The sequence below is a fragment of the Coenobita brevimanus genome, chromosome 63 (genome assembly GCF_032717465.1).
Source record: "Coenobita brevimanus isolate Jiangsu-jjx chromosome 63, ASM3271746v2, whole genome shotgun sequence".
NCBI classification, from domain to species: Eukaryota; Metazoa; Arthropoda; class Malacostraca; order Decapoda; family Coenobitidae; genus Coenobita; species Coenobita brevimanus.
Window position 1 is genome coordinate 25265164 of NC_137016.1, and position 23425 is coordinate 25288588.

Below are 23425 nucleotides of genomic sequence, written 5' to 3' on the forward strand. Positions count from 1 at the left end.
TTCTCCTCCAGTTCCACCTTACACGATTCTGGTGCTATTCCTCCATCACTACCCCCCTCCAACTTCCTCATGCCTGACATTGAAATGTCTTCAGCTGATGTATTTTCTGCCATCACTGGCCTCAATACTAACAAGGCATATGGGCCTGATTGAATCCCTCTTGTTGTCCTCAATAACTATGCTTCTGTGCTTACACCCTGTCTAGGTAAACTCTTTCACCTTTGTCTGTCAACTTGTACCTTTCCTTCTTGCTGGAAGTTTGCTCTCATTCAGCCAGTCCCAGAGAAGGGTGACCATTGCCAACCCTCTAACTATCGTCCAATTGCTTTAACATCCTGTGTCTCGAAAGTTTTTGAGTCAGTTCTTAATAGAAATTTTTTAAAGCATTTTTCCAATCACAACCTTCTTTCTGATCGTCAGTATGGGTTCCGTTAGGGACACTCCACTGGCGATCTTCTCACTTACCTTTCAGACTCCTGGTCATCCTCCTGTCAGGACTTTGGTGAAAGCTTTTCCACTGCACCTGACATCTCAAAGGCTTTTGATCGAGTATGGCTTAAATCTTTAATTTCCAAACTTCCCTCGTACGGTTTCTATCCTTCTATCTGTGCCTTCATCTCTAGCTTCCATTCTGGTCGTTCTATAACAGCTGCTGTAGACGGCCATCGTTCCCCTCCTAGATCTATCAACAGTGGTGTTCCTCAGGGCTCTACCCTATCACCAACTCTCTTCCTTGTATTCATCAATGACCTTCTAAGCTGTACATCTAACCTTATCCTCTCGTACGTTGATGATTCCACCCTTCACCTTTCCATTCGCTTCCTGCTGCATCCATCTCAGCAGTTACTTCAACAAATACGGGATGAGGTTATGGCGCACCTAATGTCTGACTTGGCTCGTATCTCTGACTGGGGTAAAAATAATCTTGTTATTTTTAATGCATCAGAGACTCAGTTCTTACACCTATCAACCCGACAAAATCTTCCACAGGTGTACCCAGTAATGTTTAATAATATTCAACTTAATCCTGCATCATCCTTGAACATTCTTGGGGTTTCATTTACTTGGGACTTATCTTGGAAAGATCATATTACATCTCTTGTAAAATCTGCTTCCAAGAGATCAGGTGTGCTAAACCAACTCTGTTTCTTCTTTACTCCTGCACAGTTGTTGACTTTATACACAGGTTTTATCTGCCTCTGTATGGAGTACAATTCTCATGTATGGGGAGGCTTTCCACATACAGCTCATCTTAGTAGGGTGGAGTCAAAGGCTTTTCATCTCATTAACTCTCCTCCTCTTACTGGTTGTCTTCAACTTCTGTCTCTTCGCCGCACTGTTGCATCTTTATCTCTTTTCTGTCGCTACTTCAATGGTCACTGCATCTCTGAACTGTCTGCTTGCATCCCTCCACCTCTACGACGGGCGTGTAGCACCCATTTAGCAGCAAACTCTCATCCCTCTTCTGTCCAGCTCTCTAATGCAAGAGTTAACCGTTACTCCCAGTCCTTCATTTATGCAACAGGTCAGCTCTGGAACTGTCTCCCTCTGTCAGTATTTCCTGCTTCCTATGATCTCCAGTCTTTCAAACGTTGTGTGTCCAGGCATCTCGAAATGATCGGATCTTGAATTTGGCTCTCCTCTGTGTTTTGTTATTCCCTTGGAAGGAACAGTTATTGCTTGCTCTTGGCCTTTGGTTCCTTCTTCCTAGCATTAAAAAAAAAAAAAAAAAAATCCAGCTATCTTGGGCTGAATAAGACCGTTGGACTTCAATTATAGAAAAGTAATACAGATAATAATAATAATAATGATAATAATAATAATAATAATAATAATAATAATAATATTCATTCATTCAGTCAGTCATCATCCAATGCTACATTACCCCATGGGGAACGTAGGAGCCCGGGGCTAGGCAAGTTGGTCCTGACATTTAAGATGAGAGTGACTAGCCTCTCTCATCCGTGAGTGGCATTACATGAGCAGTTAACCCCAGCCAGCTCTTGGATATAAACCTTCACCGGCTCAATCCAATTGGAACTCCGTAATTGCCTACTAAACCACCAGGCGCCAAAATTTGGTCGTATGGTTACCACCCAGTTTGGTAAATGGTTTCCTGGTGTTCAGTAAACCATTTGGCTTGTCACTCAGTGTAGTGTCACCCACAGAATGAAGGAGGAGGAAAGAATAAAGGAAAAAAAGACAGAAGTGGAGTGTAAAGTCACCTATAGGCAGAAGGACGAGGAAAGAATGAAGGAAAGAAAGACAAAAGAGGATGGAAGGATAGAATGATGGAGGAGAGGAAAGGGCAGACACCCGAGACTAGCACTACATTGAGTGAGTGGATGGTGAGTGCCCCCACCTGCCACAAAAAAAAAAAAATAATAATAATAATGATAATGATGATGATGATGATAATAATAATAGTAATAATAATGATAATAATAATAATAATAATAATAATAATAAATACAACCAGATTATGGTGCCTGATGGTTTAGTGGGCAATTAAGGCACCTCTGTTGGATTGAGCCAGTACAGGTTTATATCCAAGGGATGGTTGGGGTTTCTTGCTCACACAATGCCACTCAGGGATGAGTGAGGCTGGTCAGTCTCATCTTAAATGTCAGGACCAACCTGCCTAGCCCCAGGCTCGTACACTCCTCATGGGGCAACACTGGATTAGATGATGAATCAAAGAATTACATGCAAATTAGCTGAAGTTTTCTGTTGCTGTATGGGGGGAAAATTACAAATAGTGACCCCGCCCTGCCCGACCAGTCTATTGTCATGCTTTTCAGAGGATGATAACCTTATACCTAATAAAGCTAGGGCTGTGCTTTTTCTCTAGATGCAAGGGTGATCAGTTAAATTTTGTATTTCATGATTCATAAAGCCATTATTGCACCATAACACAACAATTTGCAGTAATAAAAATGTTTTTGTCAACATTGGCCAGAAGAGTCTTAAATTTTTAAAACCATTCTCATGTTGAACTAAGATAAACTGTGTCCTTTGACTTTCATCTTAAGTATGGTGTGTGTAACATTATTGTTTTGCACAAATTGATAAATTGCATTTGCCCCACAGGATATGAACTGACACAGAATGAACGGGAATGTGTGGTTCCAGAAGCATTCCTTTTGTATGCCAGAAAAGAGGACATCCGGCGCATCTCACTCCTGACTTCACACAATGTACCAATCCCAATCACAGGCATCCAAGAAGCAGTGTTAGTATATATAGTCTCTCTCTCTCTCTCTCTCTCTCATGTGTACATGCCCATGCACTTAAATATGTTCGCACCTCTATTTACAAATGAGAGAGAGACTGATATTTAAATTACAGTGATGTTATGTTGATGACAGAAAACGTTTGATAATACAGCAAACTCTCAAGTTATCCAACCAACCCCTATGCTGGCTATTGCATAGTACCTCCCCCCCTCCCATTGGCTCAACATTCGGCATCAAGCCAGATATTGTGTTACTGTCTGTCTCTCTTCTATCCTGAAAACTTTCCCATGAGTAAAAGATGAAAATTTAGCACAAAATACAATACAGTATTGATACAGTACAGCATTACAGTGCATAATGTACTACTGTATGTACTCACCTAGTGTTGGCATCATTGGAGAGTAGAGTTGTACACCATGCAGTACAGTATAGTGCATTTAATCCCATGTGGTCTAGTGGTGAATGGCCCCCACAAAGATTACTCCAGCTCCACTACCTCCGGCTCTATGTCAGCCAGGGGTGCTGGAGTAGTTAGTGGAGATGGAGTGGCGGAGGGTATCTGGTGCAGCTCCAATGAGGCCTCTGACTGAGGCAAAACCACAGGTGGAGACACCACTCTTGAAGGGGCTGAAGGTGGTGCCATGGCTGAGGTGCCTGGCTGAGGTGAAGAATAAGTGGCTTATTTTCTGTGGGCATGCTGTTGGTTACTGTCTCTCTCTTTCTCTCTCTCTCCCTCTCTCTCCCTCCCTCTCTCTCTCTCTCTCTCTCTCTCTCTCAATACAATAATCATCACCATCATCATCCATCCACAGGTGGGGTGAGGTGACTGTCTCTCACCCTACCTGTAGATGGATGGTGATGATGGTGATGATTACTGGATTAAGAAATGAATAGACAGTTGTGTAATGCACTTTATCATAACACTGACCACATATGTCACAGCAAGTACGTGTTCAGGTTCTCAAAGCTACCGCAGTGTGGTCATATCCACCACAGTGCAGACTGTGGGTGCAGGTATGGCCTAATATGTCATTATTTACAGGTCATGTGACTGCATGGAGGTTCTGTGCTGTAAGGTGATGATGTGGTGTTGGGTTATGGTGTGTGATGTAATGGGTGATGGTGTGCAGTGATGGTCTAAGTGATGTAGGATGAAGGTCTGAGTGATGGTGGTAGGGTGACAGTGTGGGTGGTGTTGTGGGGGTAGTCTGGTTGATGATCTGGGTTATGGTCTGGGTGTTGCTGTGGGGTGATGGTGTGGGTGATGCTGTGGGGTGATGGTGTGAGGTGATGGTCTGGGTGATGGTGTGAGGTGATGGTCTGGGTGATGCTGTGGGGTGATGGTGTGAGGTGATGGTCTGGGTGATGCTGTGGGGTGATGGTGTGAGGTGATGGTCTGGGTGATGGTGTGAGGTGATGGTCTGGGTGATGGTGTGGGATGATGGTCTGGGTGATGCTGTGGGGTGATGGTGTGAGGTGATGGTCTGGTTGATGGTCTGCATAGGTAATGGTCAGGGTGATGGTGTGGGGTGATGGTCTGGGTGATGGTGTGGGGTGAAGGTCTAGGTGATGGTGTGGGATGATGGTCTAAGTGATGGTCTGGGTGATGGTGTGGGGTGAAGGTCTGGGTGATGGTGTGGGATGATGGTCTGGGTGATGGTGTGGGGTGATGGTCTAGGTGATGGCCTAGGTGATGGTGTGGGGTGATGGCCTAGGTGATGGTGTGGGGTGATGGTCTAGATATTGGTGTGGGGTGATGGTCTCGGTGATGGTCTAGGTGATGGTGTGGGGTGATGGCCTAGGTGATGGTGTCGGGTGATGGTGTGGGGTGATGGCCTAGGTGATGGTGTGGGGTGATGGTCTAGGTGATGGCCTAGGTGATGGTGTGGGGTGATGGCCTAGGTGATGGTGTGGGGTGATGGCCTAGGTGATGGTGTGGGGTGATGGCCTAGGTGATGGTGTGGGGTGATGGCCTGGGTGATGGTGTGGGGTGATGGCCTAGGTGATGGTGTGGGGTGATGGCCTAGGTGATGGTGTGGGGTGATGGCCTAGGTGATGGTGTGGGGTGATGGCCTAGGTGATGGTGTGGGGTGATGGCCTAGGTGATGGTGTGGGGTGATGGCCTAGGTGATGGTGTGGGGTGATGGTCTAGGTGATGGTGTGGGGTGATGGCCTAGGTGATGGTGTGGGGTGATGGTCTAGGTGATGGCCTAGGTGATGGTGTTGGGTGATGGTCTAGGTGATGGCCTAGGTGATGGTGTGGGGTGATGGTCTAGGTGATGGTCTAGGTGATGGCCTAGGTGATGGTGTGGGGTGATGGTCTAGGTGATGGCCTAGGTGATGGTGTGGGGTGATGGTCTAGGTGATGGCCTAGGTGATGGTGTGGGGTGATGGTCTAGGTGATGGTCTAGGTGATGGCCTAGGTGATGGTGTGGGGTGATGGCCTAGGTGATGGTGTGGGGTGATGGTCTAGGTGATGGCTTAGGTGATGGTGTGGGGTGATGGCCTAGGTGATGGTGTGGGGTGATGGTCTAGGTGATGGTCTAGGTGATGGCCTAGGTGATGGTGTGGGGTGATGGTGTGGGGTGATGGTCTAGGTGATGGTGTGGGGTGATGGCCTAGGTGATGGTGTGGGGTGATGGTCTAGGTGATGGTGTGGGGTGACAGTATGAAATGGTGGTCAAGGTGATGGTGTGGTCATTGTTTGGTACATTTAAAGCCAGTTTGCAGTGGTTGGGGAAGGTGTGGGGGTTCAACAATGTTCATGTTACTGATGAACTAGTTACACTGTAGGCAAACAGACTTTATAGGCTTTGGTTTAACAGCAGGAATTATGTGATAAAGGGAAATACATCCCAGAATGACACAATGATTTATCCCACCTAAATTTAAGCCATGTTATTTCTGTTCTAGTATTACTGTAGGTTGGTATTTTAATTGTCATATAATATCTTTCCTCCAGGTCCATTGACTTTGACAGCATTGACAATCGTCTGTACTGGACTGATGTGAGTGTCAAATCAATCTCACGAGCCTTCTTGAATGGATCTGGAATGGAGGCTGTGGTGGAGTTTGGCTTATCATTCCCAGATGGCATGGCAGTTGATTGGTTGGCTCGCAATATTTACTGGGCTGACATGGGCAATAACAGGTGAATACGCATCGTATTTGAGGGTTTCTTAAGTTATCACTGTTCATACAGTACTAGTTTAAAATTAGTGTACACTTAATGTTGGGGGAAAAAAAAACATCAAGTGCATAAATTTTTATGACTACCCACCTTGAGGCAGTAGAGTATGAACTTTTGTTTTGAGTAAAGAAAGCAATCTGTACCAGCCATCACGTAGCATATTGAAATACAGGCAGGTCCCGAACTTACTAGTTAATTGGGAGCAAGGATTTTGCTTGTTAGCCAAATTCTCGTTAAATGAAGTGAAAAACTTATGGGAATAATAGGGTTAGGGAGCAAGGCCTCCAAGCAACCTCCCCCAAACCACCAAAACTGACTTTCTGATCATTTTAAGCTGGAGTAAGGGGTTAATACAAGAGGGTGGTGGATGAGGGAGCCCATCATCCCCTCACTCAATGTAGAGATTCTAGATGATCGTTATACTGAGTGACAAGCCAAATGGTTTCCTGTACCCAGGAAACCATTTACTTCACTAGGTGGTAACCATATAACCGGGTTTTCTGGCAGTGTTAAGTGTCCCCTAGATTCCCCTGTCCAAAATCACTTAATCCCTAACAGGCGGGCCACGTTACATAACATCCGTGTGTGAGGAGGCAGGTGGCGTTACGTAATGTCCAGCCATTTTCGGTCCTAATTTATTGGTGAAATTGGGTGATGAGGTATACTTGTCACCTATTGCCCTGGCCTATATTCTTCCAAGCCTTGAAACAAGTAAAATAGAATATATATATATATATATATATATACAGATTATAGTGTTATATTTGTTCAAGTAAAATAGTGAATATACGTTTGTAAATTATATTGTTATAAGTGTTCAGGTAAAATAGAACACACATACATAAGATTTTGAACACAATGAATAGTGTAAAGAAAGCATAAATGATAAATATAGTGTTCAGTGGTGAAGAAAAAACAAATGAGTAAATAGTTTGCTAGCCTCGCCCCAGGCATGCCTGTTGATAAGCTGCCTTCCCGCTCTCCTCCCTCACTCCTCCCACAGCCAGCAGAGATGTACTGTCATACATGTAACACCTCTTGCCTTCGTTTTTCATCCATTTTCATCGATTTATACATGTTTAGGCTTATTCTTTGATACTTTATTTTTCCGAAAATATTCTGCCCCACACAGTGGTATAATTTATAAGTTGCCCGCCCATAAGGGGTTAATCATGGCAGTTGTTTCAGAGAGCCTCAGAGAGCCAAATACCTGCCTAGGGCCCCAACCAAATGGGCAGATTCTTATGGCTGTGTGTAATGTGAGAGGTGTGAATGAGGAGAGCAAGAGGGTGGAACTGGTGAATGTGTTCAAGAGTGTGAGATATGCCATGATGGCATTGTGTGAAATGAAGATGAAAGAGTGTGAAGTGGAGGAGTGGGAGGGTGTGAAATGTGTAACATCAGGAATGAATGGGCAAGGAAGGTGTAAGGAAGGAGTTGCTTTGTTGATGAATGAGGTGTGGCAGAGTGGAATGAGAGACTACAAATGTGTTAGCTTGAGGTGTATGTATGTCAGGTTCAAGTTTGAGAAGGTGTGAATGACAGTGATTGTAGCATATGCACCGTGTGAGGACAGGAGTGAGAGAGAGAGGTTTTGGGATGAGCTGGGTAAAGTAGTGGGAGAAATGCCCAGGAGCTGTAATCATAATGAGGGATATGAGTGGAAGAGTAGGCAATGGTCCTGAGGATGACATAATGGGTTGTTATGGAGTACCAGGAGAAAATGATAATGGAAAGCAACTAAAGGATATGTGTCAGGAGAGGAGATTTTGCATTTGTAACTCGTATTTCAAACACAGAGATGCACATGAATATACATGGTTTAGAGGAAATGGGGATTGTGTTGAAAGTAGCCTGATTGATTACATGCTTGTAGTGAGGTCAGTGATGGAAATGGTTGCTGTATGAGGGCCGTGAGAGGATGATGTGGAGGTCTGTCAGATCATATGATTGTGGTATGCATGATCAAGCTGAGAGGAGTGGGATGGATCAGGAGAGAGAGGAGCAGTCAGGGAGAAAGACTGAAAATTGAGAAGCTGAGGATCAAAGAAACGGCAGATAATTACAGGACCAAAGTAGAGGAGTTAGAATCAGTGAAGTGGAATGAAATGGATCTGGACAGCCTGTGGAATGCATATAGGGATTGCTTAATTAGGAATGTGAAAGCGGTGTGTGGTGTGGCAAGAGTAACAAGAAAGAAGAAAGGTACAGCATGGTGGGATGAGGAGGTTAGGAGAACGGTGGAGGAAAAGAGGAAGAAGTGTCTAAAGTGGTTACAGGACAGGGGTTCAGTTGAAATAAGAACTATGTTGAGAACATGAAGTATATAAAGGGACAATTGAAGAGGAAAAAGAAGGAGGTAAATGATGATCTAGGAAGAAAAATGAATGTGAACTACTCTGAAAATAGGAAGTTATTCTGGAAAGAGGTGTGGAGATGTACTGTAGAAGTGAAAGTGGAAAGAAATGTGATGGTGTGAAGGATGTAGGTGGTAGATTATTAACCCATGGGGATGAAGTAAGGACCAGATGGAATGAATATTTTGAAAGCCCGGTGAATGGGAATAGAGAGAGCAGAGTGGCTTTAAACATGATGGGTGTTGGGGGTGCGCAGAGAAGGAGTGCAGTACCAGATGTGACACTTGCACAGGTGAAGGGTGCTGTGAATCAGCTGAAAAATCAGAAAGCAGCTGGGGTTTGTGAGGTGTATGCAGAGATGCTTAAGTGTAGTGGAGAGAGTGGAATGAAATGCTTGTTGGAGATATGTAAGAAGGCATGAATGAGTGAAACTGTGCCTGCAGAGTGGAAAAGGGCTGTGATTGTATCCCTGTACAAAAACAAAGGAGAGCGAAGTGAGTTCAAGAATTATCGTGACATAAGTTTTTGGAGTGTGGTAGGGAAGGTATATGGAAGAATTAATATTATAGAGAAAGTAAGAGAGATGTCATCAGTCCTGGTGAGTGATGAACAGGGTGGCTTTAGGAGTGGCAGAGTATGTGTGGATCAAATATTTTCAGTGAGACAGATAACAGAGAAGGCTTGTGAGAAGGACCATTAGGTGTTTATGGCATTCATGGATCTGGAAAAACCTGTGACAAAGTGGACAGAGAAGGATTGTGGAGAGTTTTGCGCATGTACGGTGTAGATGGTAAGCGTTAGGTGCCATCAGTTTTTATGATGGTAGTGAAGCATGTGTAAGGGTTAATGGGCATCCAAGTGAATGATTCACAATTGATGTGGGCATGTGACAAGGTTGTGTGATGTCCCCATGGTTGTTCAATGTATATATGGATGGGGTGATGAAAGAATTAAAAACACGAGTACTGGAGAGAGGGATGGCATGGGTAATGAATGGTGATGGATGGAATGTCTCAAATTTGTTGTATACTGATGATGCAGTACTGCTTGCAAGTACCAGACAAGAACTTGGCAGGCTAGTACAAAGTTTTGATGATGTCTGTGAAAGTCGTGCCTTGGGAGTGAATGTAGAAAAGAGTAAAGTGGTGGTTATTGAGAGAGAAGGTGACACCCAGTGTGATGTTACAGTGAATGGAGAGAGACTGGAATTGGTGAGAGAGTTCAAATACCTGGGTACAGTGATAGAAAAGAGAGGAAAATGTGCAAAAGAAGTTGAATGTAGAGTGACACAAAGAAGAAAAGTAGCTGGTGCAATGAAGGCCTTGATAAATCAGAAACAGAGGCATGAGTGTTGCAGCTGCACGAGGCTTACATGAAGGAGTGTTAGTGCCAGCCTTAACATGGATGTGAGACATTGGTGTGGCATGAAAATGAAAAGTCAGGAGTCAGAGCAGTGGAGATGAGACTGCTGAGGAATGTATGTGGAGTACAGAGGGTGGATAGGATACAAAATATAGTCGTCCCTTAACATCTGTGTTTTTAATATAAACGGGTTTAAATATCCGCGGGTGGATATAACATAAAGTTTTAAATATTCGTAGGTGGATACAGCACAAGGGCTGGATTTACTAAAGCATTTTATCTCATTGAACCCTACTGACACTGTTCACTGCAAATGTAACATTATCCCAGGCACAGTTCATGGCTGTTTTAGTGAGAGCATCATCTAGTGATGGATGGAGGGATGGAGTGGAGAGGTATATGAAAGAGGGGTGTGTGAGTTGGGAGCAGGGCAGTGAAATATTGGGGGACAGGGTGATGTGGAGGCGATTTGTTTGTGGCCACCCTGTATGGGATTAAGGCGTCTGGCAAGAGATAGATAGATTATCCAGTGAATCAATTATAACACGCTTCCTTTTGGCCACTTCATTTATTTATGCCATTAATTCATCAGGAGAAAAGTTGGGACAAGCTGGGAGTATTTCTTTTCTTTCATATACCCTCAATGAGCTGGTCTGAACTGGTTTGCTGTCCCCCCCCCCATCTCTCTCTCATAAGTAATACAAAGCAATACGCACTCAAATTGTACTGAAATCATACCAGAGTGGCTGAAGGTGTTATTTTATATTATATTGTGAATTACTGTGATAAAGTACAAATGATTTAGTGATTTTTTGCGATAATCAGAAAGTCATGCTGCTAAGCGCATTAGCTAGCAAACATTTTTGCAGTTGGAAACTGTGCATCAGTGCTATGAAATGACTCACGACATTATATCAGTAAGCTTTATAAAAGTAAGTGGTAATAAAATTCATTCATGAAGTTTGCTAAAGTTTGTAATGATTTTCCTCACATCATTAGTTTCGCTAAAGTCTAACATAAACACTGGAATATCGTAACAGAATCACAAGAGACTGCGTAGAAGTGTTTTATTTTTATTATTACTGCAATTACTGTGATGAGGTAATATGGCTGTAACCCTGCTTTGTATGGAAAAAATCTTGTGGTTTGGTGGAAATTTCTGCCTCCCTGGGCTATTTCTTGCATCAAACAGTCAAAACACACCTTGTATTCTCTCAAATCATTCTCTGTGCTTGGAGTACCTATAGACATGCAGTTTGTTGCAAGTGATAGTAGAAAGATTGACGTTTGTCTGGCAAAAATTTTAGCTCTCAAGATTAACGATAAGTGGGTTAAAACACGAGTTGAAAACACAATTTTTTTCCTGTTTCTCTGCAGTGAGCACAGTCAGTACGTTGTCATCACAGTCACTGCAGCCAAAGGGTTAAGGGGGGTCCAGGGGTGTTTTTAAGGGGGGCAGCAGATATCCGCGGATTTTTAACATATGTGGGTGTCTCAGTTACCTAACACCCATGGATGTTAAGGGAGCATTGTAATGTGATTTGTGAAAGATGTGGAGTGAGGGAGTCAGTGGACACCAGAATCGAAGAGAGTGTACTGAGATGGTTTGGCCATGTGGAGAGAATGGATAACAATAGAGTGGTGAGAAAGGTATATCTGAGCGAATTTGAAGGAGGGGGGAGGCGAGGCAGGCCAAGGAGAAGGTGGAGAGATATGTTGAGGAAGACAGGTTTGGAAATTGGTGAGGCTAGGGAACTGGCAAGAGATCGAGCTGGCTGGATGAATGTTGTGAGAAGTGCATGATCAGGGATTTGGCACCCCTTTTTAATGTGACAGCGTCTGGTTTGACTCTATCGGATACGTTTATACGAGGCTACAGAACGTGGTGAATGTTTTTGTCGTATCCAATAGAGCCAGGATTCCGGGGGCTTGAATGATGAGTGAATGGAAGCATGGCCCATAGGATTGTGCAGATTTGGGCTGTTTGGACATTGCTACTCCTTACCCTCCCCTAGGGTGGGAAAGGAGATCTAGATGGTGATGATAAATACACCTGAAATATAAAAACAGCATTAATATAAACAGAATAACATAAATTATAGGTAAAATAGGGATGGGTGAACAGCCAGCCAAGTAACCTCCACCGACCACCAACACCTGTGACAGACAATTTTAAGCAGGAATGAAGGGTTAATATACATGAAATACAAATACCCTCGTATCGATTCTCGTAAGTTGGGATTTGGGGGGATTTTATCTGCTCGCTAAACAGGTGGTGGTGCAGATTTCAAGACCTCATATTAACGAATTCTCGTTAAGTGATTACTCATTAACCAGGACTTGTCTGTAATTATTCAGAAAACATAAATATTAACCACTAACTTTGTGGTACCAGAATCCACATGTGTACTGTACATGAGTGACTATCCACCTTGAGATGGCATTACAATGTGCATCTCCCACATTGGTAGGTATGGGATGGTTTAATACTACTCTCAGTTATTTGAGCTGTACATCTTGTAAAAGACTCTTCTTACAGTGTAAGTTATCAGAAACATTGGGCTATGTCTGGAAGCCAGAGGCCCATGATATCATCATCATATACCAGAAGTGGAGTTGTAGTACAGCCAGTTCATGATCAAATTACACATCTCAATATCAGTATAGTGAAATTGTAGGTGGTGTGACCATCATCCACTCACTTGATGTAATGCTACCAGCTTCATGCTAAAGTGGCTCTGTGCTGAGTGGCAAGCATAATGGTTTCATAGAACTGAGGAAACCATTTACAACACTGGGTAATAACCATATAACCAAATAATGGGGTGATGTGGAAGGGTAGTGGTGAACAGGGAATATTAAAGACGCATGGTGAGAGCATTAGAGCTGGTTGTTGAATGAGGAGTTTGACAGGGGCAGGGAAGGTTTGGAGTCAGCAGATCCAGTGTTTAACCTTTGGCCTTTGATTGATGCTGCAACTTTGAGCAGGACAATAGGCAGGATGCAGGTGGGGAAGGCAGCAGGTGTGTCTAGGTTGACTGCTGAAATGTTGAAATCCTCAGGAGATACAGGAGTGAGGTTAGTCACTGACCTGATAAATATGATTATATATGAGTGGGTTGGCCCAGATGATTGGCTGAAGAGTGTAATTGTCAGTGTGTACAAGGGGAAGGATGATGCCCTGAAAAGAGGAATTTATAGAGGCATAAAACTTTTAGACCAAATAATGAAGGTAATGGAGAGTTCTAGAAAGTATGATGTGAGAGAGATTAAATATTGATGAGATGCAGTTTGGCTTTATGCCAGGCAGGGGGACCACTGATGCCATATTCATTGTTTGACAGCTTCAGGAAAGACATATAGGATAGAAAAGGAAGCTGTACTTAGTTCTTGTTTATTTGGAGAAGGCTTTAGACAGAGTCCCTAGAGAGGTGGTGAAGCAAGCAATGAGAAAGCTTGGGATCGAGAAGTGGGTGGTTAGTGTGGTTATGGCCATGTATGTGGGTGCTCACACCCAGGTAAGAGTGAATGGAGATTTGTGTGATGAGTTTTCTGTGAATGTTAGTGTGCTTCAGAGGTCAGTCTTGAGTCCCTTGTTTTTATCATGGTACTTGAAGCCCTATCTCGTGACTTCAAAATTGGACTTCCATGGGAGATGTTGTATGCTGATGATCTGATGTTGATTGCAGAGGATGAAAGAGAGGTGGAGGAAAGATTGAGGAAGTGGAGAGATGGTATGGGACACAAGGGCTTAAGAATAAATGCAGATAAAACAAAAGCGATGGTATCTAGGGCTGGGGGTGGCACTGTCAAAGAAGAGTGGCCAAATGTGATTTGTCACAAGGGCATGGGAAATAATTCCATCTTGTGCACTGTTAATGATAAGTGGGTGCACAAGAGATTTAATAGAGGTATACTGCAAGGTAATGTTGATTTCATGTTTGCGGTGTGTTGGGGAGAGCATGTGCATATTGCCAGGCATGAAAGGATTGATCTTGCTGTTGAGTCTTCTGGGTGAGTCTCCTGAGTGTGTGGAAGAGTTTTGTTATTTGGGAGACATGTTGGGTGCTGGAGGTGGGGCAGGAGCTAGCTCTGTGGGTAGAGTGAGGAGTGGTTGAAAGAAGTTCAGGGAGCTGTTGCCTCTCCTGACATTGTGAGGGCTCTCCCGCCATGCTAAGAGATCTTTGTATGTGGCATGTGTTAGGATTGTAATGCTGTATGGTGGTGAGTCGTGGACAGTAGAGGAGGAGGATATCGCAGGCTCATACGTTCAGAAATGCCAATGATTAGGTGGATGTGCAGTGCATCCTTGAGTGCAAGGCCTGGGGGGGCTAGGTTTCAGGCAGGAAGAAGTTGAGAGGTTAGATGGGACTGGAGTGTATTTACCTAGTTGTATTTACCTGGTTGTGACATACAAGAAATGAGCTACGATTGTGGGGTCCAGTCTCTGTTTCTCAATAAGTCAAATTTTGCTTTAAACTTGTTTAAGCTTTTAGACTGGACAGTCTCTTTGTCCAGGCTATTCCACAGGTTTGTACATCTATAAGGAAAACTATATTTCATGAAATCCTTCAAGCAGCTTAGCTTCTTCAGTTTCATTCCGTGTCCTCTTGTTACTCTCGTATCCCATACATATAGATCTTCTCTGTCAATTTTATCTACTCCCATCATGGTCCTGAACACTGCAGTCATGTCATGCCTCTCTCTACTTTCCTCTAAGGAAGACAAATCCAGCTTTTCCGGCCTTTCTCTGTACGACATCTGTCGGGCTGGGGACCATCTTGGTTGCTGTTCTTTGTATTCTCTCAATCTTGTTTATATCTTTCTTTTTGTGTGGGGACCACACTACTGCTGCTTATTCAAACCTGGGGTGGATCATGACCACTGTCAATTTTTTCATCATCTCATCCATGTAATGAAATGCTGCTCTTATGGTAGTCAAGAGATTGTACGTCTCTCTAACTGTCTTGTTAATGTGTTTTTCAGGTGACCAACTATCCTGGACGAGCACTCCCAAATCTTTCTCTTCTCTTGATTTGTGATTAATTCATTACCTATCAAATAATTTAGTGATGGTCTTTTGGTACCTTTACCCAGTTCCAATATTTTACATTTTTTTGCATTGAATTTCATTTCCAACTTCTGGCTCCAATCATCTATCCTATCCAGATCATTCTGCAGCATTTTACAGTCTTCCTTAACTTCTACTTTCCTCAAGATCTTTGCATCATCAGCAAACAGACTTTCATAACTGTTCATTCCATGTACCATATCATTTACGTAAATCAGGAACATGACTCATTTCCACTGCTCTCACTCTTGACTTCTGTCCCTCCAACAAGGTCCAGGTTTCACTTCCATATGCTAGAGTTGGTATCACAATACTGTCATGTAGTAACCTTTTCACTTCCATGCTCACTTCCCTGTTTCTTATCACTGCTTTCAAGGAACAAGCAACCTTTCTTCTCTGCTGCACCCTTTCAAGCACTTCACCCTCTAAACTTCCATCCTTACTCATCACACTACCCAAGTACTTAAATGCACTCACATTCTCCATTTCCTCCCCATCCAATCTCACTGTACATTCACTGAATTTACTTCTCTCGAAGACCACCATCACATTACTCTTCCCTATCGCCTTTAGATTCTGTTTCTTACACACTCTCCCAGACTTGTCCACCAAGCCGTGCAGCTTCCTTTCGTCTTCACTTAACAGCGCAGTATCATCTGCAAACAACAGTACACGGAGTTTCCAAACACTGTCCTCTTTCACCGGGGCCACTCCAACATCCACTGCCCTACCTTGTATCTCTTTTATAACCCCATCCATGTAGAGATTTAACAACCATGGAGACATGACACATCCCTGTTTCAACCCAACCTTCAGATAGAAAAATTCACTCAATTCGCTATCCATATGCATTGCAGCCATAGCTCCCTCATACATACTCTTCACTGGATTCAACAACTTACCATCAGTTCCATATATTCTTAATACTTTCCACAATCCTTCTCTGTCCACCCTGTCATATGCTTTCCCCAAATCCATGAAGACCGCATACAACTTCTTTCTCTTCTCTAGAAAGCTGCAAGGAAAATGGATGAGGAGATGAAGGGGAAGACGGGAGGAAACGACTCCTGTGAGATGAGTGGAGAATTTGCAAGATAGTGAGAGAATGGCAGAGTATAAGAACATAGTGGAAGAAAGATTGGGAAGGTATGACTTAGAGCAGATGGAAGGGGTGGAAGACGTATGTAAGATATTCACGGAAGAGATAAGCGCAGCGTGTGAGGTGGTTTGTGGAGTGAGGAGGAGATGCAAGGGTGTGCAAGGGACAGCATGCTGGAATGATGAGGTGAAACGAGCTGTGGAACAAAAGAAGAAGGCATATGGTGAATGGTTGGCGAGTAGAGGTAGGGGAGAAGATGAGAGAGAGAAGAGAGAGGTATATGTGAGCAGGAGAAGGGAGGTTAAGAGACTGGTGAAGGAGAGTAAGAAGAAAGTGGATGAAGAGTTTGGGAGGAATCTGAGTGTGAAATGGAGGGAGAGTAAGAAATTGTTTTGGAAGGAGGTAAAGAAAGTAAGGCAGTGTGAAAGGGGAAATAGTAGGGGAGTGAAAGATAGGAATAATAGATTGTTGGTGGAGAAGAGAGAGAAATTGAGGAGATGGAAGGAGCACTTTGAGGATTTGTTGAATGTAGAGAGTGAGAGCAGTGCGAGTATAAGTGGTTGGGGATTGGCTGGGAGAAGAAGAGATGAGAGGAGGGAGGAAGAGATCAGTAGGGCAGAAGTAGTGGAAGCAATGAAGAAGATCAAGTTGGGAAAGGCCCCAGGAATTGATGGAGTGTGTGGTGAAATGTTGAGGTATGGGGGTGAGATTGTTGTGGAGTGGATATGGAAGTTGTGTAGATTGGCTTGGGAAGAGGGAATGGTTCCAGAGGTCTGGAAATCAGGTATAATTGTTCCTTTATACAAAGGAAAGGGGGAGAGAGAAGTATGTGGTAACCATAGGGGTATTTGCCTTCTTAGTGTGACTGGTAAGATATATGGTAGAATACTCATTGATAGGGTTAGGGATATGACAGAGGAGCTAGTTGGAGAAGAACAAGGGGGATTTAGGAAGGGAAAAGGGTGTGTAGATCAGATATTTGTTCTAAGGTGTTTAGTGGAGAAGTATCTAGAGAAGGGAAAGAAAGTGTATGCTGCCTTCATGGACTTGGAGAAAGCTTATGACAGAATAGATGGGCAAGGCATGTGGAAGGTATTACGAATATATGGAGTGGATGGGAAATTGTTGAGTGCTGTGAAGAGTATGTACGAAGGAGCTAGGGCTACAGTGCGAGTGGATGGTGAGCTGAGCGAGTTCTTTGATCTCAGTGTGGGACTGAAACAGGGTTCTGTGATGTCTCCATGGCTGTTTAATATATACATCGATGGGGTTGTAAAGGAAGTGCAAGGTAGGGCAGTGGATGTGGGGATGGCTCTGATGAATGAGGGTGAGATTTGGAAGCTTCCGGTGTTGCTGTTTGCTGATGATACAGTATTGTTGAGTGAAGACGAATGGGAGTTGCAAGGTTTGGTGAATGAATCTGGGACAGTGTGTAGGAGGAGGAAGCTGAAAGTTAATGTAAACAAAAGTAAAGTTATGGTGTTTGAGAGGAATGAAGTCACAGAATATACATTAAGGTTGGATGGTGAGGATAAGGAGAATGTGAGTGCATTCAAGTACTTGGGTAGTGTGATGAGCAAGGATGGAACTTTGGGGGATGAAGTGCGTGAAAGGGTATAGCAGGGAAAGAAGGTTGTTGGTTCACTGAAAGCAGTGATGAGGAATAGGGAGATGAGTATGGAAGTTAAGAAGTCACTGCATGATAGTACTGTGATCTCTACCCTGACGTATGGAAGTGAGGCGTGGACCTTGCAAGAGGGGAACAAGTCAAGAGTGAGAGCAGTGGAAATGAGTTACTTGAGAGGAGCATGTGGAGTGACGTGGAGGGACAGGTTGACGAATGAAGAAGTGAAGGAACGTTGTCGGGTGGATGTGGGTGTGGTTGATATTAGGAGAAATACACTGAGGTGGTTTGCACATGTGGAGAGAATGGAGAATGAAAGACTGACCAAGAGGGTGTATGTGGGTGAGGTGGAGGGAGGGAAAGGGAGGGGTAGACCGAGGGTGAGGTGGAGGGATGGAGTTGAGAGGTACAGTATATGAGGGAGGGGGGGGTGAGTTGGGGGGAGGGTAGGCAAATGGTGGGTGACAGAGCGGCTTGGAGGCGTTTTGTTTGCGGCCACCCTTTGCGGGATTAGGGCGTCAGGCTATAGATAGATAGATAGATAGAAACTTTTCCACTAAAGATCTAAGAGTGAATACCATCCCCCTTTGCTGAACTTTTTCAGTGTCTCAGTAACACAGAGAGTAGGCCAGCATGCTCTCCAATACAAGTTTCTCTAACTGTCAACACCAGACTACAAGCACAGTACACACTACACTTCATATTCAAAATTCAACCAAAATGGCGTCGTTTAACCAAGCCTCGAAGTCCCCAGGGGGGAGGGACCATAAATGACCCCACCATCCGCCCCTCTCCCGGTGACAACTCAAGCTGCCTCGAATCACTCTCTGTCTCTCTTCTTCTTCATTTCTGCAACATTCGCGGCCTTTCCTCTAACTTTCGCTCTGTTGAGCACCACCTCTCCTTCTCTAAACCTCACCTTCTTTTTCTAACTGAGACTTAGCTGTCTAAGGCAACTGACAGCAAACCCTTTCCTGTATCCTCCTACTTTCTCTATACTCATTTCAAAGCCAAAGGTGGATGTTGCGTATTTGTTCGCAACGACCTATCTTGTTCTCGTGTTCCTGAACTCGATTCCTCTGAATTCTCTACACTCTGGCTTCAGCTTTCCTGTTATTCTCTGACTAAATATATCTGCGCTGTTTACTTATCTCCTAATTCTACTGACAATAAAAAATTCTTTGACTATCTTACTTCTACGATGGAACACATTCTATCCATTTCTCCTTTCTCTGAAATCTCCGTTCTAGGAGATTTCAACGTTCACCACCACCTTTGGCTCTCCTCTCCTTTCACTGATCCACCTGGTGAACTAGCCTACACCTTTTCTATCCTTAATGACCTAGAGCAGCTTGTACAGCACCCTACCCGTATCCCTGACTGCCTTGGAGAGAGCTCCAACATACTTGACCTCTTCCTTACTACTAATCCTTCTGCTTACACTGTTAATCTTTTCTCTCCGTTGGGCTCCCCCGATCACAACCTTATCATCTTAACCTGTCCTATCGCCCTGGTATGGCCTATGGACCCTCCAAAGAAGCATCGTCTGTGGCACTTTGGACCTGCGGATTGGGAGGCCCTCAGGCAGTACTTCTTTGAATTTCCCTGGAATGATTATTGCTTCCTTGGCTGGGAGCCATCTGAGTGTGCCTTGCGCATTACGGAGGTTATTCTTTCAGGCATGCAAGCATACATTCCTTTCTCATATCCTCTGACTAATGCAAGAAAGCCTTGGTTTAATCACACTTGTTCTAATGCTGTCCGCAACAAGGAGAGGGCCTATAAAAGGTACCAGAGTCAACGCATCCTTGAATCACATCTTTTTTATGTTTCTGCCCAGAATCGTGCAAAGTCTGTTCTTCATTCTGCCTAAACTAATTTCATCCATACTAAATGCTCTCAACTCTCCAACTCGAATTCTTCCCGCTCCTTCTGGTACCTTGCCAAAAACCTTTCAAACAACTTTTCCTCATCATCCTTCCCTCCTCTTTTCCACTCTGATGGCTCTGTAGCTATTTCTTCTACTGGTAAAGCAGATCTCTTCGCTCAGACTTTCTCCTCCAGTTCCATCTTAGATGATTCCAGTGCTGTTCCTCCATCACTTCCCCCCTCTGACTTCCTCATGGCTGACATCAAAGTTTCTTCAGCTGATGTATTTTCAGCTATCACAGGCCTCAATACTACAAGGCATATGGGCCTGATCGAGTCCCTCTTGTTGTCCTCAATAACTGTGCTTCTGTGCTTACACCCTGTCTAGGCAAGCTCTTTCGCCTTTGTCTGTCAACTTGAACCTTTCCTTCTTGCTGAAAGTTTGCTCTTATTCAGCCAGTCCCAAAGAAGGTTGACCATTGCCAACCCTCTAACTATCGTCCAATTGCTTTAACATCCTGTATCTCAAAAGTTTTCATGTCAATTCTTAATACAATAATTTTAAAGCATCTTCCCTATCACAACCTTCTTTCTGATTGACAGTATGGGTTCCGTCAGGGACGCTCCACTGGCGATCTTCTCACCTACCTTTCAGACTCCTGGTCATCCTGCTTTCGGGACTTTGGCGAAAGCTTTGCCATTGCACTTGACATCTCAAAGGCTCTCGATCGAGTCTGGCATAAATCTTTAATTTCCAAACTGCCCTCTTACTGTTTCTATCCTTCTATCTGTGCCTTCATCTCTAGTTTCCTTTCTGGTCGTTCTATAGCCACTGTTGTAGACGGCTATCGTTCTTCTCCTAGATCTATCAACAGTGGTGTTCCTCAGGGCTCTGTCCTATCATCAACTCAATTCCTTTTATTCATCAATGACCTTCTAAATTGTACTTCTAACCCTATCCACTCTTATGTTGATGACTCCACCCTTCACCTTTCCATTCGGTTCCCACAACATCCATCTCAGCGGTTACTTCAACAAACAAGGGATGGAGCTATGGCACACGTAATGTCTGACTTGACTCATATCTCTGACTGGGGTAAAAATAATATGGTTGTTTGTAATGCATCAAAGACTCAGTTTTTACACCTATCAACCCGAGAAAATCTTCCACAGGTATTCCCACTAACGTTTAATAATATTCAGCTTAATCCTTCATCATCCTTGAACATTCTTGGGGTTTCATTTGCTCGGGACTTATCTTGGAAAGATCATATTACATCTCTTGTAAAATCTGCTTCCAAGAGATTAGGTGTGCTAAACCGACTCCGCTCTTTCTTTACCCCTGCACAATTGTTGACTCAATACAGGGGTTTTATCCGCCCCTGTGTGGAGTACAACTCTCATGTGTGGGGAGGCTCCCCACATACAGCTCTTCTCAATAGGGTGGAGTCAAAGGCTTTTCGTCTCATTAACTCTCCTCCTCTTACTGACTCTCTTCAACCTTTGTCTCTTCGTCGCACTGTTACATCTTTATCTCTTTTCTATCGCCACTTCAGTGGTCATGCTCCTCTGAACTGTCTGCATGCATTCCTCCACGTCTTCGACGAGCGCATAGCACCCATCTGGCAGCAAACTCTCATCCCTTTTCTGTCCAACTCTCTAATGCAAGATTTAACCGTTACTCCCAGTCCTTCATTTATGCAACAGGTCAACTCTGGACCTGTCTCCCTCTGTCTGTATTTCCTGCTTCCTATGGTCTCTAGTCTTTCAAACATAGTTTGTCCAGGCATCTCGAAATGATTGGATCTTGAATTTGGCTGTCTGTTGTATTTGTTTTTGTCTTTGAAGGAACAAGAATTGCGGGCTCTTTGCTTTTGGTTCCTTCTTCCTTGGGGGGGGGGGGAGATCCACACAACATTTTCTCTTCCCAAACCCTCCTTGTTCTTCTCCAACTAATTCCTCTGTTCTTTCTCTAACTCTGTCAATAAGTATCCTACCATATACTTTTCCTATTACACTAAGAAGGCAAATGCACCTATGATTACCGCACACTTCTTTTTCCCCTTTTCCTTTGTTCAGGGGAATAATTATACCTGACTTCCAATCCTCCGAGACTGTACCTTCCTCCCAGGCCAATTTGCACATCTTCTACATCTGTTCTACTACTATGTCTCCCACATACTCCAGCATTTCACCACATACTCCATCAATTCCTGGGGCTTTCCCCATTTTGACTTTCTTCATTGCTTCCTCAACTTCCATCCTACTGATTTCTTCCTGTCTTCTCACCTCCCTCCTTCTCCCAGTCATTCCCCACCCATTTATACTCGCATTACTTTCATGCTCTATGTTTAACAATACATTAAAATGTTCACTCCATCTGCTCACTTTTTCTCCCTTCTCCACCAGTAATCTACCATTTTTATCTTTCACTCCCCTACTAACTTCATTGCCACCCTGTCTGATTCTCCTTACCTCTTTTCAGAGAACATTGTCTTACAGTCCCTCCGCTTGACACTCAAATTCCTTCCTAATTCCTCATCCATCCTCCTCCCACTCTCTGTCACTGATCTTTTCACCTTTTTCTTCTTTACTGTATTTAACTCTCTCTTCTGTTTCTCAGCTTTTTCCACACCCCTATTTCTCATCCACTTACTATATGCTTTCTTCTTTTGCACCACAGCCTCTCACCTCTTCATTCCACCATGCTGTTCGTTGCACCCCCTTTCGTCTTCTCTTCATCCCCACACACCACCTCACATTCTGCACATATTTCTTCTGTAAATATCCTGCACATGCCTTCCATGTCCTCCATCTGCTCCAATCCAAATTCACCCAATCCCTCCTCCACTTCTCTCTTATATTCTGCCTTTTTCTCATCCTTTTGTAACCTTTCCACACTCCTTGTGCTTACTCCTTCCTCCCATCCTTCCCTTCATCTATTTCTCCATTTTACTTGGACCTTAATTTTGGTGATGGTCAGAAAGTCCACTCCCCTAGCCTCTATGTGCTCTTGCATCTATTACACATCTTACCATCCTTTCATCCACACACATATAATCAATTATTGCCTTCTTTTCATTCAGTTCACCATCCACCCTTCTCATCACTCACCATGTATACCTGTGGATCATTTTGTGCCTGAAGAGGGTATTGGCTATCACCAATCCCCTCCCTGCACAAATGTCTACTAAAGCACTGCCGTTCTCATCTATCTCAGCAGATACACCCCACTCACCAACTACTCCATCCACCATCACATTCCCAACTTTACCATTCATATCACCAATCAAAAACACTCTGTCATTCCTTTCAAAGTTCTCCATGCACTCTTTCACATTTGTCCAGAACTGTTCTCTCACTCTGCTTGCACGATCTTGCGTTGGCTTGTACACGCACGCAATCACCCACATTTGTAGTCCAACTTTCAATCTTACCCACACAATCCTTGAGCCAACTGATCTATACTCTCTTATATTCTCCTTCCATCTGTTACTCACAATAATACACACTCCTTTTTTTGCCCTCTTATTCTCACCTACTCCCACACATATACCCCATCCCCTCCTATTCTCTCACACTCTCACCTCTCCATTTAGCTTCAGTTAATGCACATA

At 43.8% G+C, this 23425-nt stretch overlaps 1 protein-coding gene across 1 annotated transcript in view; it reads left to right on the top strand.

The window, feature by feature from the left end:
- The window catches only part of arr (low-density lipoprotein receptor-related protein 6), an 801354-nt gene that overhangs the window by 424994 nt on the left and 352935 nt on the right, over window positions 1-23425 (top strand). The window contains exons 13-14 of the mRNA XM_080275999.1: window positions 3091-3232; window positions 6199-6387. Of these exons, the coding sequence (XP_080132125.1) occupies window positions 3091-3232; window positions 6199-6387 (331 nt within the window). The remainder of the gene's footprint in view (window positions 1-3090; window positions 3233-6198; window positions 6388-23425) is intronic.